At 35.1% G+C, this 16,215-nt stretch overlaps 1 protein-coding gene across 1 annotated transcript; it reads right to left on the bottom strand.

Annotated features, from left to right (window-relative positions):
- Positions 1-1,938: 1,938 nt before the first annotated feature.
- LOC105055731 (F-box protein At2g02240) lies at positions 1,939-5,427 on the bottom strand. Its single transcript, XM_010937685.4, has 3 exons — positions 4,880-5,427; positions 4,153-4,271; positions 1,939-2,489 (listed from the first exon to the last, which is right to left on the bottom strand). Exons 1-3 carry the CDS (start codon positions 5,147-5,149, stop codon positions 2,093-2,095), a joined length of 786 nt encoding a protein of 261 aa, XP_010935987.1. The 5' UTR covers positions 5,150-5,427; the 3' UTR covers positions 1,939-2,092.
- Positions 5,428-16,215: the final 10,788 nt, after the last annotated feature.

Here is a 16,215-nt window from a genome sequence, read left to right as displayed (position 1 = left end):
GATGAAGAGGTGATGGTAGGGCATTAATTCAAATGGATCATGGACTGTGAGCTATAATTATAATGAGAGATAAAGTGGAATTAGAGAGGGAATGGAGTCCGATCTGGAAATTTTATGAAAAGACCATATCAATTGAAAAATAATGGAGAAAATATGTATAAAGTAGTTACGGCAAGCGAGAAAGTTAGTGGAGTAACTAATGTATTTTTTTAAGATAAACAAGAGGATATTTTCTGCATAAAAAGTGACAAAGAAAGTCAAGAAAGAATATTTCTTAATTTCAAAACTGTAGTTTTGTACCTATGTCACATGTTAATGTGGTGTATTTTTTTATTTTTATCTATTTTATTTATTTATTTATTTGTGTGTGTCTTTACCACCAACCATGCATGTGCAATATATTTAGAGAGAATAGAGTAGTGATCTGGTAAATGAGTAAGTTATTCATGAGCTAGCTAATATTCAGCTCAAAATTTGGTTCGAGCCATTCAAATAGTAAGCTAATCAAATTAGAGCCACATTCAGGTTGCTCGTATTTTACTCGACTTAGCTTGAAATATATGAGTTACTTTTATGTATACTTATTATAAATTAATATAATTTATTCGGAGTGAAATATCTTTAAGTATAGGGTTAAATATAATAAAAAATCATTTCAATTATATAAATGAAAGCTTTGGAAATATCGGGCACTCATCAAATATTTCAAATAAATTATTCCCGGGCAGCCCAAATTTAGCTTAAACTATGATCCCAACAAATATTATAAAACAAACCCAATTGGAGTTAGGCTTAACTCACTAATGTTCAGCTTGTTTACGCCCATAAAGTTAGCAAAACAGCTAATATATATTGTACGGATAATAGGAAGATATTATCCCGTATAAAATATGACAAATGAAATCTAGAATAAAACATTTTCGGATTTCAAACCTCTCATTTTAATATACTATAATAGTGTATTTGATTGGCGATCAAAATAGAAATCGAAATTTAAATCAGAATAGGTTAGAATGGAAATTGGAATGCTTATGTCCTCCAAAATATTTAGTTCATGACCAAAATAGAAATCGAAATTAAAATAGAGATTTCAATACTTAGAGAAAAGTTGGGACTGAATTTTGGAGGGATTGAACCAATTCTTATTCCGTGCTGAAATCGAAATCCGAATGGAAACACACCCTCCCCCGTCCCCCCTCCCCCAATCAAATTGTTGGAATGAAAATTATCTATTGCCATTCTCATTTTAGACCTCAATTCTCTCCGACCAAACATCCCCTAATTTATTTGAGAGAATGATTCTTAAAGTTTCATCAATCGTACCGAAAGAAATGATGTTAAGATCATCTCTATGTCAAAACACTCAAGAAGTACCTCACAAGACTTGAACACAGAACACAACCCCTTTGGATGGAGAATAGTTGTGCATCTAAAGCTTGATGTCACAATTGCTTGAATATCTAGATGCATACATCAATGATAAACAGCATGGATCCTAGCAGTTTAACATACGTTCAATTAGAATCTTTCAAGTTCTCCGACCCGCTGAAATCCGAATTTCAACCAACTTGTAATTGGCCTTACTATGCATTTTCTTGGTAATAAACAGACTAAAATAGAAATATTAGACCTTGCTGGACAGGGTTCAGGTGGTAGCTTTCATGCAAAAGAATGATTGATCACGTTGGATTGCACTCCTCACAAATATCAAAGCACTCAAAATACCTTCATGCATCCATCTGCACAGAACTCAAAGTGGCCATCGTGCGGTCCAATGATGATTCACAAAAGAGAAGGTCAATCTTTCTTTCCGATGGAAGATACAACTCCTGTCCTGCTAGACAAAGGTTAATATAGTGATGTCTTCATATAAAGAGAAATTTAAGAAAGAAAACAGAAACCATGACTTCTATGCTGCAAGGAACAAAAGAAAGCTAATGAGACACAGAGGAACTTAAAGTTTCCATTAGTTGTTTGAGAACGTACAAAGCTGCAAAGCATGCAACGTTTCTTGTTCATTTATAATTACTAATCTACTTACAGCTGCCAAGACAATCCAAACGCCCATACATAAAAAGCTCTTATCTTATGCCTACTTCTTAGGCCTTATCTCAATGCCCTGGATGATGAGCCCAGACTTCCAATGCCCTCCTTGCATCCCCATGAAACTCATTTCCACTTCCCCATCCTCACCCTCATCATTATAGAATTCCCCCATCTCCATCTCCATCCAACCATCAGCCCTCATCACATTCCGGAAATGATGACGACCGCTCCCTCTGGGTTGTACATTCACGGCACGTCTGGACACGTGGGCTCCCAGTCTCACTATTGTTTCCTGATTCGGCGAGCCAAGACCTCGTGAATTCTGATCTAATTTGAATATGAGATAGGCGGCATAGGTTGTTTTAGGCGTAAGCGCCTTGCTTCGAATCGTGCCTCGAAACTCCAACCAGCAAACATCTATGAGCCGAGCAACCTCTGAAAACCTTTTGGTGGAGAAGGTTGCTTTCTTGTTAGGAATGCAACATGATAACAACCATAACAGTAAAAGATAATTTGAACATTTTCAACAGCAAAAAGAAATAGTTCATTTATTCTTAGTACCACTAAGCTAGAGCGGGAAAATCTACATGTCGTCAAAAAAAAAAAAAAAAAAAGAAACAACGTTGACAGTTCGGCCACAAAAAACAACTCCGAAATTAAGTACTGATTCTTTTGAGTCAAAACAAGAGAGACAGAATCAAATTACATGATTTACCAGCATGTTGTGATTTTTTTGAATAAAAATCAGTTGTAAATCTGTTCCACAATCCATACTCTATTTGCTCCAATCTCTAATCAATTGACAAATTGCTTAATTCCTGATGCTCAGAAGGTGACTGTTGCAGCACTTACATGTTAAGTTTTGAAGAAAGACCATGTTATTCCATGAAAATAATAAAAATTGATTATATGGCTAATAGAACAACATATAAATTAGCTTACCATGTTGCACATTACGTTCTAAGAAAAATAAAATACGGAAAGTAGAGCAACGATAACTTGTTTTAACATCTGAAAGAGTTCTGATGCTGAATTTGTTTGAAGCGGCAGCACATGTGCCAACTGTACAGATTTTAGGGGATTTCAATTGCATCTATGTAATTGGAATAAGATGCAAGCTCAAGTTGAATTGGGAGAGCGAGTGGTTTAAAATGACTGGTAGTAAAGGCCTAAATAGGTCAAGGGCAATTATAAATTACCAACCAAGCCAAATTGCTTGCATGTGAACTAACCAGTTGTGATTTTTAAGGCAGAAAGCCTTGCTAAGACAGTGGTTGTATGGCAAAACGTGTTCCTTTGCTGGCCTGATAATTCCTTTCACATGGAAAAAAATCTACGAGCTTTGCTGGTATACTGGCCCAGCGAACCTTTAACGTAAGCCAATTTACTTGGATATCCTCTAGCTGTTCTATCCAGCTCGTACAACTGGACTTGAGATTCATCCCCATCCTCAGTCGTACATAGTAAAATTATCTCCCCCCATACGCCAGTTTTTGCATAATTATGAGATGGATTTGGATTATAATTACCTGAATGACCCCAGCATATTGAGTTACTGGACATCATGAACATTAGTCCATATCAAGTTGAGTCAGATCTAGGACTCCAATAAAAAAGAGGACTGTCCTACCAATCACACCGCGTTAACATGGACACACTGCTGGTAATTCTATAACAAAAGAGAAAGGTGGTTTATAATTTCTTCTTTGTCGCATATTATATACATCACAAAAATAATTCCAACCGATCTTCGATTCTCACTAGATTTTATTTATCAACATAAGATATGTAACAAAAAAGGGGAATCAAGCTACTAACTGTTTATGTGTAAAGGTTCAAAATAAAACTGAGAGGGTGAGTCGTTATTATTAACATCTCACACTTGTTAGTTTGGCTTCATGCTCTACCAACTTATAATTCTCTATATGTGATTGAGCAAATATGGTGACAACAAGGGAAAAATTCAACTATCACATCAAGTAAACGAGCAACTAGGAGAAAGAAAAAGGAAAAAAATCCAATAAATACAACAAGTAGCTACAAGTGGCAGGAATAATCAATCAACTAAGCAACCAATCAAGAGGATTAAGGAAAGAAAGCAAAAACCTGGAATCAGGTAGAGGATGCCACCTCCAATACTTGGGGGTATCCCCCCATACAATACCCATCTGTCTGGCAGACAGCATGTAGCACTTTGCACCGCTCGATTTCTCCAGTGAGAAACTCTGCAAATCATAAAACAATTTTAGCGTCCGGCATACCACCGAAGTCATCGCCCGGGACAGAAACCAAATAAATTTTTTTTCGAAAAAAAAGAAATAAAAATCCTTCGATATAACGATTCACAACCGCTGAAGCCCATCAAATCCATGGCGTAGATCCAAGGACATCTAGGCTAAACCAAATCCGCGAGAAACCAACCCCAAACATACGTCCGGAATATCGACCACAGATTTCATTAATGTTAAAGAATAGCTCTTTTATGCATGTTTGCTTCGACTCGCGACGGAATCGGAATACAAAAGATTGGAATGGGAACCGGAATGGCCATATTTCTATTCCCTGAATCGGAATGGGATTTGAATGCTAGAGGAAAATAGGAATTGGGTTTTAGGAGGTCCAGGCATTCCTAAGTCTCCCCCCAACCAAATGAAGGAAATAGGACTCACTTATTCCCCTTCATATTTCAGAGCCCAACTCCGCCCAACCAAACATGCCCCAGGAGAAAAAACCAACTAAAAAAAAAAAAAATCCAGATTTGGGTATAAATTACGATTAAAATTAGAAAATGCGGAAAGAGGAAGAGGGAAGAGCAGCAATAATGGTGAAGTACCATCTTGCCGTCGTCGATGAGGATGGGTTCGCAGAGGCGGAAGAAGAGCTCCTTCTTGGACGAGTACTCCACCGGACGGACGGCCCGCTCCAGGATCGACCGGTAATCGGGCGGCAGGAAGCGTTCCCACACGGTGTCGGACACGGCGGCGGAGCGGAAGGTGGTGCAGACCGCCGCCGACCGGCAAGAATCGACCGGCGACGTCAGAGAGATCACGTGGGAGATGCAACCCTCCGGCAGAGTGCAGATATCACCGCAGCCCGTTCCCATCACGATCGATCGCTCCCTCTCTCTCCGATGTAAACAAAGGCTGGCTCCGTTTTATATGCTATCTTTTGATTTTCGCTTTGGATGCAGAGAAAAGGGGAATCTATATAGGAGACGGTTTGGCAGGACTTCCTTTTCCTCGAAGCATTCCGTTTTTGATGGCAACAAAGTCTGGCTCCACCTGCTCCGGCTTCCCACAGAAGGAAAATAAAAGAAAAAGGACTGTTTGTTTCGCAGGAAGCGGAGGGGAAGCGGCAGTTTCTGAGATGCAGAAAAGGGCCCCCTTGGTCGAAGTTTCGAGAGGAGATAGCATAAAAAATAAGGTGAATTATGTCCGTATTTTTTAAACTAAATTAATTTTTTAAAATAAATTTTAAATTATAACATTTTAATTTTTAATTTTTCAACTATCTGAATTTTTTTAATATTATTTTCATGTACGATTCCAACCGTTCTGTCTTATCAAAAGTTTGATCTGGCAAAATCCAATGCTTATGTGGAGTAAATTTTATTTGTATGGTTCAAATCAGAATTAGTGTGGCTTATATTGTTTAAAAATATTTGATGATATGATAAAAAAAAAAAAATTATATCCTCTATTGCTCTTGCTTCTTCTTCCCTTTCGTCCATCCCTTTATGGCCACCTTCCCCCTCGGCTCTGCCATCTTTCCCAACTTCAATCGTCAGGTCCACCTCGACCATGGCCCCTTCTGACTCTCCGACTTTGGGTCCTTTACCTCCGCCACTACAGCCATGGCCGTCTGCTCCGCCGCCATCAGTGTCTCCTTGCCCACCTCCACCTTCAACCTCAACAGCTGTCATCAATGTCCCCTCACCACCTGCTCACCCTTCGCTGTCCCCATCGCTGCTCGAAGCCCATAGAGAGCAACCCACTTTGCCGTCCCCATTACTGCTCGAAGCCTACGAAGAGCGACCCACTTTGCCGTCTTCATTGCTACTCGAAGCCCATGGAGAGCGACCCCTTTCGTTGTCGCCGTTGTTGATCGTCGAATCCTCAGTGTAGGGTGGTCCGCCGCATAGGATGGTTCGCCACGAAGATCTAGGACACCTAGAAGAAGGCTCACATCTGGCTCGTGCCTACGACGCCACTGCCTACACCCTCCATGGCCTCAAGGCCAAGATCCACTTCCCCCTCTGCCTTGGCTCTCCCTGCCCTTCCTTTCTTCTCCTCCATCGCTGCCGTCGACATCGGATTTTCCTTCCACCACCACCATAATCCTGACTTCCCTCAGCTCTTGGTGTCACCCTTCAAGGTCGGCGAGCTATGCATACTAATGGTAAAAAAGTGAGAAAAGGGGGTTGACGAAGCCCTAGAGGCTATGGATCATGATTTGGCCATTGTTGAAGAGGTCCAGTTGGGTGACGTCGACACCGTCGGTGAAGATCTTGAAGGCGATGGGGGAGGAGTTGGATCCTGGGTGGGAGGCTATGGTGGTGATGATGAGGCAGCGGTCAGGGCTAGCGGTCTCGAGTTTGGTGTCGAAGGCGAGGTTCAAACAACAGAGAAGATGAGGGCGGGGACCGCCATGGTGGAGGGGGCTACGGTGAAGGCGGAGGGGGCTATGGCGATGATGGGGTCGGAGGGGGTTGAGGAGGCTACGATGGAGGCGGAGGGGGCTACAGTGAAGGCGGTGGAGATGAGGGTGGGGACCGCCATGATGAGCTTTTGAAAGTCAAAATTGGCAACAATTGCACCAAGGAGGGTCGCTTGGTGCAGTTCTTGAGGTGACAGAAAATCATATCTGATAGGTGTGACGGAGGGAGAAGGTGGCTGGAAGTGCTTTTATCCATGTCATCATGTTTTTTAAATATTTAAATTCAATTCAGTAAAGTACTCCACATAAGCATCGGATTTTATCAGATCAGACTTTTAGTGAGAGAAAACGGTCGTAATCGTACCTAAAGACAACATTAAAGGGGTTCAGATAGTTGGAGGGTTAAAATTTAGGATTTTATAGTTTAGAGACCACTTAAAAAAATTTGACTTAGTTTAGGAACTACGAACATAATTTGTCCTAATAAAATTTAGATTTTTAAGCTTCTCATGAGATAGAAATTAATTTTTTTCAAAAATAATTTTTTAAGATTGTAAATCAAAAATGATGATGACGATGATTTAATAAATATATGATTATGGAGCATATAAATTTTTAAAAATATCATGTAAGTATTATTCTTATAAATATTAATATTATATTATATTAATATTAATATATATTATAATACTTATAATATACTAATATTATTTTAATATTTATACTAATATAATATTTTTATTAATCAATATAGTATTTATATGAATACATTAATATTTATATCAGTAAAATATTATATGTAATATTATAGTTATATCTTTAGCAATAAATTTATTTTATTAAAATATTAATATTAATATAATGTTAATATGTTAGTATTATATTGATATAATAGATTACTATTAATATAGTATTTATATGAATATATCAATATTTATATCAATATTATATTTTATTTATATATTTACTAGTAAATTTATTATATTAAATATTAATATTATACTAATATAATATTGATACATATTATTAGTCTTATATTTATATTTATAAAAATATAAAATTATATAAAGTTTATGAGTAAAAAGATCTGATCTTGTACCTATCAAAGATATAATAGATATTTTATATAATTTTTTTGAAAAAATAATTATTTAATCAAATATAAATCACTTCTTATGGTTAATCAGATGTACTAAAATTATATTTTTTAAAAAATAATTTTTTATTTTTTTTAAAAAAAAATCTTTCTACAAACGAAACAAACCTAGGAGAATAGTTGACAAAATTGCTATTCGCGCACCCCAATAGATACTGTGATACGCAGCACGTTGGTTGATGTGTGCAACAGGCCCGTTAGGAATTCGGATAGAGACTAGTAGGAAAACAAGCTCATCCGTCGTGGCACACAAGAACTCGATGGAAAGAAAAGAGCATCCGAAGCACTTCCAGAACGAGCATTCGAACTGGTCAAGTTGATTTGGGTTCGGGCCAAGAACAAACCTACAAACATTTGTTTTTTTTTTTTTGGTAGCAACGTTCGTTCTCTCTCTGAGGACTACATCTTCCGACTACGAAAATTTGTTCCCTCTCGTGTTACACAAGCATCAATCGAGAAAGAAAGAAGTGGACAAAGAACGATAGATTTATGTGCTTGCAAATAGTAACTTGCATGTGCACGCAGCATCGTCCATAGTCCCTTTCTTTCTCTTTAGTTTACTGACTGCCGATTAGCATGATCACTGACAGTGGATCACAGTATAATTGGACTTAGCTTCAATAATGAGATACAATTTCCATCTTCCGTGATTTTTCTTTGGGAAGAGAGAGCTTGGTTTCTGAGAATAAACATTCAACAATAAAATAACCTCTCATCAATAATCTACTCTCAAAATGGCTATCATCCAAGGCATCCACCATGGCATAACGCTAAGCGGCCATTAATTTTATTTGCATCGCTCCCGCCATCTTCTGAAATCGTAACAAAGCTTCCAACATGAGACACCTATTAGAAAATTAGGTAGGCAGTATGTGTAGATTTCAAAATTTTGAAAACAGACAGCGAAAAATAAATCGGATGAAACTCTTTAACCCCACATGCAAGATAATAGATCTAAACTTACCCAAGCCCAAAGAAAGCACATATTATTAATCTGAAATTTAGAAAAAAATTATGAGATTAGATCTCATTACTTTTGTACGGGTAGAAATTCACCGCTATTGATGATCTCGGATTCGTAGAAGGTTGAGCCGCACACGTGTCCGACCTCTATGGATATCTATCGGGATCGATTTAAAACTTTTTCTTCTCGTACGAGACTCTTCTTCTCAAGAAGAATCTTGACCTCGAAGATTTTGATCAACTCCTTTGATCTTAATTGCGAGATCAACTCTTTGATCTGCAGCCTTCTTCTTCTTCTCCTCGATCCTTGATCTCTAAGTCACCAGAACTTCTTTTAGGCATGTGGAAGAGAGAGCACCCAACTTTTGGGTGTGAAAAGGAAGAAAATAATGAGAGGAGGCATGGAGATGGAGAGAGGGAAAGTTTTGTTGATAAAAAATTCATTCTGTGAAATCCTAGAGACCATCCTATATATATAGACACTGTCCTGACACATTTTAGGAACCCAATCAACTTAAAAAGATAGATTCTTATCTCATAAGAATCCTCTACCTTTTAAATCTGATTTATGCCAAATAAAATTAGATATAAATGATAATTAATCAGTCCTTTTAAGTATGTACAACAGGCATCCATGGAATACATGTCAGACGGTTGGGGCGCCAACTCTTGACACCCCACAAAGGGATCTCTAGCCAAAAGAGATAGGGCGTGGACCCCACTCTCTCTCCTCCACACCATGACACATAAAAGGGGTGGGTCCCTCTAGAATATGGCGCCAATAATTTTCAAAAAGAAAAAGATGCGCCACATATTCTTCCATCTATTCCACATGCATACTTAGAGATAATTAGGAGATAAAGAAGAGATAATGTTAGGATAATTATGCCAACTAATTGACTTAATCAAATCTTCTTGAGCTCACAATTGAGAGCTCAATTAAATCCAAATAAATTTAGGTTAGATTCAAGGCTATGGACTTGATCAAATCAAAGTCTTGAGAAGAATTAAGTTTAACCGTGTGCTAGTATGGTTCTCATCAACCTAATAGGATTTCAATAAACCCTAATTCAATTGAAATTTCATAAGTCCAATTGGTAAATTCGAGATTAAATCTCTTAATGTGTGACCCCATAGGTTTCATTCTATCTGGTAGTGAGATATATTGTGATCTCTATCACAATATCACCGTAACTCTTTTCGATGGAGATCACAATATCACCGAAACTCTTTTCGATGGATTGAAATATTTTTAATTCTACCCTTCGAGGACCATCGATCATCAAGATGACGCCCAATGAATCTCACAATCCACCAGTGATACCTAGCATTATATAGTAGCAACCCAATAGAATGAAAGTACGAATCTCTAGGTATAGTTATCGTATGATTCAATCCTTCTATCGTGAGTTCCGACTTGATGGAGGTCATTGAGAGCTTGTCAGACCCCATCGTCAGTCATATACTAAATTGACTCAACTCGAGTTCATTTGTGAATCTCGTGAAAATTCTTTGTCAGTATTCACACTTGCTTTGGCCAAAGACTTTCTGAACTCAATTTCACAAATTGCATAGGACTTCTCCTTTTCTACTAAGGTCGATAGATCCCATCTAGATGCATCCTACTCCAAATAGCGAATCTGAACCTACTGAAGTCAATATACACAGTAAAGACCCAAATGGCTAGGGACCAATAAAACGTGTAGTCAAACCCAGTAGTCTCGCTGCGAATAGCCAATGACACCGTAGGTCAAAGAACCACTCACACCACTACAGCATCGAGAAGACCACTGACGAGTGAGTAGACATCCATGTGGTTCTCGTATTGATCACGCTCAGTGCAAGTTATTCTTTAACAACCACCTGCACCTTCATCTCAGTATCTCTACACCGCAGATCTGAGACTCATCTGCCCACAAGGGAGGTAAACTGTGCACCGATCTCAAATGGATTAATCACTGTCCTCCGTGACGATCCTTTGATCGGGAGTATTTAGAAATTAATCACTAATTAATGTATGTCTCAAATTTTTAACTTTTTAAGAATATACAAAAATCATCTTTATTAATTTCTAGAACAAATCATGGACACATAAACATGATTGGAAAGAAAAAAATTTTTATTGATAAAAAATTACAAGTTCAAATATAAGTCCTAGAATTACATAATGTGTCAGCCAATAATTGACTTCTAGGACACAAATCCAACAACACCATCTTTGGATTCATCTCCATTGTTCACACAAAATACACAAAATTTGTACTAAGCTACTCTTACGAAATTTCCCACCTTAAAACACAATTGAAAATATTGATAGCAACTTCAGAATGAAGTCAATGCATCAGGTAGCAACAATAACAACAGCTTTAAATAACAAAATTTATGTCTTCACTCAGCTTTGGAAATCTTGTGCACTCATCAAATCTTTCAAATAAATGGTTCGTGGGCAGCTCAAACTTATCTTAAAATTTAAGTAAGTTGGATCAAGCTCGAGAAATATTATAAAACAAGCTGAGCTGGAGTTAGGCTTAGCTCCATTGTGTTCAGCTTGTTTACATCCATAAAGTTAGCAAATCAGCAAACATATGTTGAAAGAAAAATAGGTGGATATTATCCCGTATAAAATATGACAAATGGAGTAGAGAATAAAACATTTCTAGATTTCAAACCTCTTATTTTAATATACTATCAGAGGGTGCCTGATTCACGATCGAAATAAAAATTGAAACTGAAATCGAAATGGATTAGAATAGAAATCAGAATGCTGATATCCCCTAAAGCATTTGATTCATAATCAAAATAGAAATCAGAATCAGAACGAAGATTTGAATCCTTAACAAAAAGTCGGGATGGAATTTTGGAGGGATTGGACCAATTCTTATTCCATCATAGAATCGGAATTTGAATGAAACTCCCCTCAACTAAATAGTTGAAATGAAAATTATCTATCCACATTCTTATTCCGGATCCCAATTTTTCTCAACCAAACACCCCCTAAATTTATTTGGGAGAATGATTCTTGGAGTTTCACGAATAATAACGAAAGAAATGGTGTTAAGATCATCTTTATATCAAAACACTCAAGAAAGTATCTGTTGCGGACAAGGGCTCGGTCCGTCATATGAAGTATTGTCCGTTCAGGCCTATGGGCCTCACGGTTTTGTCCTTTAAAAGATGCTTCACGTGAGAAAGATTTTTTTCTTCTTATAAGCACGAGCGCGAGTCCCCTTTGACTCACAACTGATATTGGACTATTAGTGCCTTCCACATTATCAGAATCACAACAGAGTTCCCCAGTCAAGGGGGACTACAATATGTATAGTCCGAGGAGCTCCACAGTTAGCCGAGACGGACCTCGATCCCTACCTAGCATGCCATTGTTGCGGACAAGGGCTCGGCCCGTCACGTGAGGTATTGTTCGCTCTAGCCCATAAGCCTCACGATTTTGCCCTTTAAAATGCATCTCACACGGAAAAAATTTTTCCCTCCTTATAAGTGCGAGCGTGAGTCCCCCTTGACTCACAACTGATGTGGGACTATTGGTGCCCTCCATATTATTAGAACCATAATTCTAGGTCGAGATTCTATCATTTTAAATATTCTTATCTGCTGTTTACTACTTCTCACTGATTTAAAAATTGGAGGGTCTCCGTCGGATATAATTCTGATATATGAGGACTTCATTTTACAGGTACTCTTCACCGATAATAGGCGATAGGAGATTGGCCACAACAGTATCTCACAAGATTTGATACAGAACACATAACCTCGGAGGATGGAAGTTGCGCATCTAAAGCTTGATGTCACAATTGCTTGAATATCTAGACGCATACATCAACGATAAACAGCATGGATTCTAACAGTTTAACATAGGTTCAGTTAGAATCCTTCAAGTTCTCCGACCTGTTGAAATCCCAATTTCAACGAACTTGAAATTGGCCTTAGTAAACAGAATAGATACATTTTCTTGGTAATAAACAGACTAAACTAGATATATTAGACCTTGTTAGAGAGGGTTCAGGTTGTATCCTTCATATAAAAGAGTGACTGTTGGATTGCACTCCTCACATCACTCAATTAATTTATTTCAATAATAAATAATATAATATAATAAATTTTAATAAAATAAATAAGATAACACTATTTGATCTAATAGAATTTAGTGACCGTCCATCATGTCCATGAAAATAAAAAAAATCACAAACAAAAATTAATGTTAATATTATTCTTATCAGTCTGTATTAAATATGTCTTAAATTTTACTTGCTAAGAGATTTATAATTAAATACCAACAACATAGAATAAATAATAAAATAAATACAGCTATAAAATATAAAAAGATAATTATAATAAGAATCAATATAAAATAAGATGATACTATAAGTTAAATTTAGAAAATATCTTAACAAATATACCAACAATAAGACAATGAAATTATTCATTATGCTATAAAATACAAAAAGATAATTACAATAATAATCAATATAAAATAAAACAATATTATTTGATCTGATCCGATGGATCAATTCAGATCTCAAAACATACTATTTTTAAAAAATAATAAAAATATTATTTTTAAAAAATAAATTAGTATGTTATTATTTTTAAAATTAAAAAAAATAATATATTATTATTTTTAAATAATAATAAATTAATATTTTAAAATACAATACGTTATTATTTCACCTAAAAAAATGAAAAAAAAACACTCAATTTACTTACTCTAATAATAAATAATATAATGAAATAAATTTTAATAAAATAAAAATTAAATATTTTATAATTTTTTAAATTATTAATAAACTAATATGGAGTAAAATATAATGACTACCTTCTTAAAGATATCTAATTAATAGATAAATTTGAAACTACAAAATCATCCAAAAGAAGATAGTTATAACTCACTTTTTTTTTAATGAAAAAAATATATCTATACCATAAATATTATTTTCATTGTTGAAAAATCTGTTGAGATAGTAAGAAAATTTATAATTTTAAAATTAAATTTATACTAATAAATTTTTCTATCATCATTTAATTACCTTCAAGTTATTCAATTTGGAAATTGAATTAACACCAAGACAATAATAAATTTTTTAATTACTAAACAATAGTAAAAATAATTTATAAAAAATAATAGATTTCAATAAATTTTATTGAGAGGGAGAAAGAAAGCTACCTCATTTGCTCCAAGGCCCCCATCTGATTGAGATGGATCTATACTTTTCTACTCGGTCACTCAGAGCCTCCTATCCGATTGAGACTTTTACGAATGAAAAAAGTAAAAAAAAATATAAAAAATATAAAAAATTAACAAAAATAAAGAAAAGATAGAAAAATTAAAAGGTAAGATATTTTTCTATATAGATTTAAAATTTAATTTTTTTACAAACTAAAAACTATAAAAATAATAACATATTCTTAAAATATAATAAAAAAAATTAATAATAAAAAAATACCAATGAGATTCACAGTCTTACTTGCTAAATGCAGCCAATAACTTCGTTATGTTGTATTGAACTTCAAGTTCGTATATTAAATCTCAACTTCATTATGCTGCATTGAACTCTCCTTTCAGAATCTAGAAGCTGTCAAATTCGCACCGACATCATTTTATTAAGTTAATAAGATAATACAAAGCATAATGAATAATCAAATAACCTAACAAAAAAGAAAAAAATATGTAACTCATCTTCCATAGCTCAATTCTCTAAATTTTTTCTCGAGCAAATTGATGAAACAACAAAAAAATAATAATTAAAAAAAAACAATCACTAAGAAATAATATTACTAACCATTCCTTACTTTGAGCGAGAGAGTTTGTAGCTAGAACATGATTAGATAATTTGTTTTATTCCTCATCAGTATCATGTAGTTTTTAGCATCATATGAGAAACTTAATTCGATTTCTTATCAGCTATATAGGAGGATTACTTTTTCAGTAATAACAGCCTTCCACTCCTAGTTTTAAAACATCATTTGAGGGAGGGTCAGTCGGAGGATCCGGACATAGCTGCTGGCGTGATGCAGTAGCCTTAATATCCCGAAAAAAAATTTCGAAGCACAGTTGTCGCTGTGGTGCAGCAGCCTTCTAGTGCCCATGAACTTGGACAGAGACTGCAACTAGAATTTAGCGGCCATCCATCATGTCCATGAAAATAAAAAAATTTCAAACAAAAATTAATACTAATATTATTTTTATTAGTCTGTATTAAACATATCTTAAATCTTACTGACCATGAGATTTCTAATTAAATAGCAGCAACATGGATTAAATAACAAAATAAGTATAACTATAAAATATAAAAACAATAACAATCAATACAAAATAAGACAATACTATAAGTTAAATTTAGAAAATATCATAACAAAGATATCAATAATAAGATAAAAAAATTATTCATTATACTATAAAATATAAAAAGATAATTACAATAATAGTCAATATAAAATAAGACAACACTGTTTGATTTGATCCAGTGGATCGATTCAGATCTCAAAACATATTATTTTTAAAAAAAATAATAAAAATATTATTTTTAAGAAAATAAATTAGTATGTTATTATTTTCAAAATTAAAAAATAATATATTATTATTTTTAAATAATAATAATTAGTATTTTAAAACATATTATTATTGCTTTTATAATATTTTATTTTTTAAAAATAATATTTTTTTAAAAATATTATTTTCATCTCTTATCCCTCCCCCACTTTTTTAAAATATTATTTTTTTCTAAAATTTTAATATACTACTTTATTATTACTTAAAAATAATATTTAAATTATTATAAATAATAAAGTAATAATATTATTTTAAATATTTTTTAAAAAAATTTGGTTTTGTCTCTTATCCCTCCCCTACTTTTATTTTTTAAAATATTATTTTTTTAATTTTTAAAATACTACTTTATTATTATTTAAAATTAATATTTAAAATTATTATTAATAATAAAATAATAATATTTTTTTTTCTTTTTTCTCCCCTCTCCAAATATTTTTTCTTTTTTTCTCTTTTCCCCCTTCCCTTCCCTTCCTCCCATCGGCTCCCCTCACCCCCCGCCCCCATCGCATGAGGCTCAGGTCGCTGCCGTGCCACCCTCGCTGCAACCCCAGCCCACCACCATCCATGCCACACCCAGCTCTACATGACTACCAAACCTCCTGCCCCCTCCTCCTCCGGCTCCGACACCACCAACCTCCCTCCCCTCCCCTCTCCTCTCCTGACTCTGGCACCATCAACCCCCCTCGCCTACCCTCCCCGACCCCAGGCACCTCCCACGCCTCCCCCACCCCCTCCAATCTCCTTTAGGTGCTTTCTTTTTCATAGATCTCTTTTTTTTTCTTTTTTTGCTTCCTCCCCTTCCTGAATCCTGATGAAATTTTTATCGCTA

Source organism: Elaeis guineensis, chromosome 12 (assembly GCF_000442705.2).
Source record: "Elaeis guineensis isolate ETL-2024a chromosome 12, EG11, whole genome shotgun sequence".
NCBI classification, from domain to species: Eukaryota; Viridiplantae; Streptophyta; class Magnoliopsida; order Arecales; family Arecaceae; genus Elaeis; species Elaeis guineensis.
The sequence above is the reverse complement of the archived record's forward strand: the minus strand, read 5'-3'. Positions and strand labels throughout refer to the sequence as shown.

Coding starts and splice junctions, on each gene's coding strand:
- LOC105055731 (XM_010937685.4), bottom strand. CDS start 5,149: ATGGGAACGGGCTGCGGTGATATCTGCACTCTGCCGGAGGGTTGCATC. Junction 4,272..4,879: donor TCATCGACGACGGCAAGATG/GTACTTCACCAT, acceptor TATGATTTGCAG/AGTTTCTCACTGGAGAAATC. Junction 2,490..4,152: donor CATCCTCTACCTGATTCCAG/GTTTTTGCTTTC, acceptor CTCCACCAAAAG/GTTTTCAGAGGTTGCTCGGC.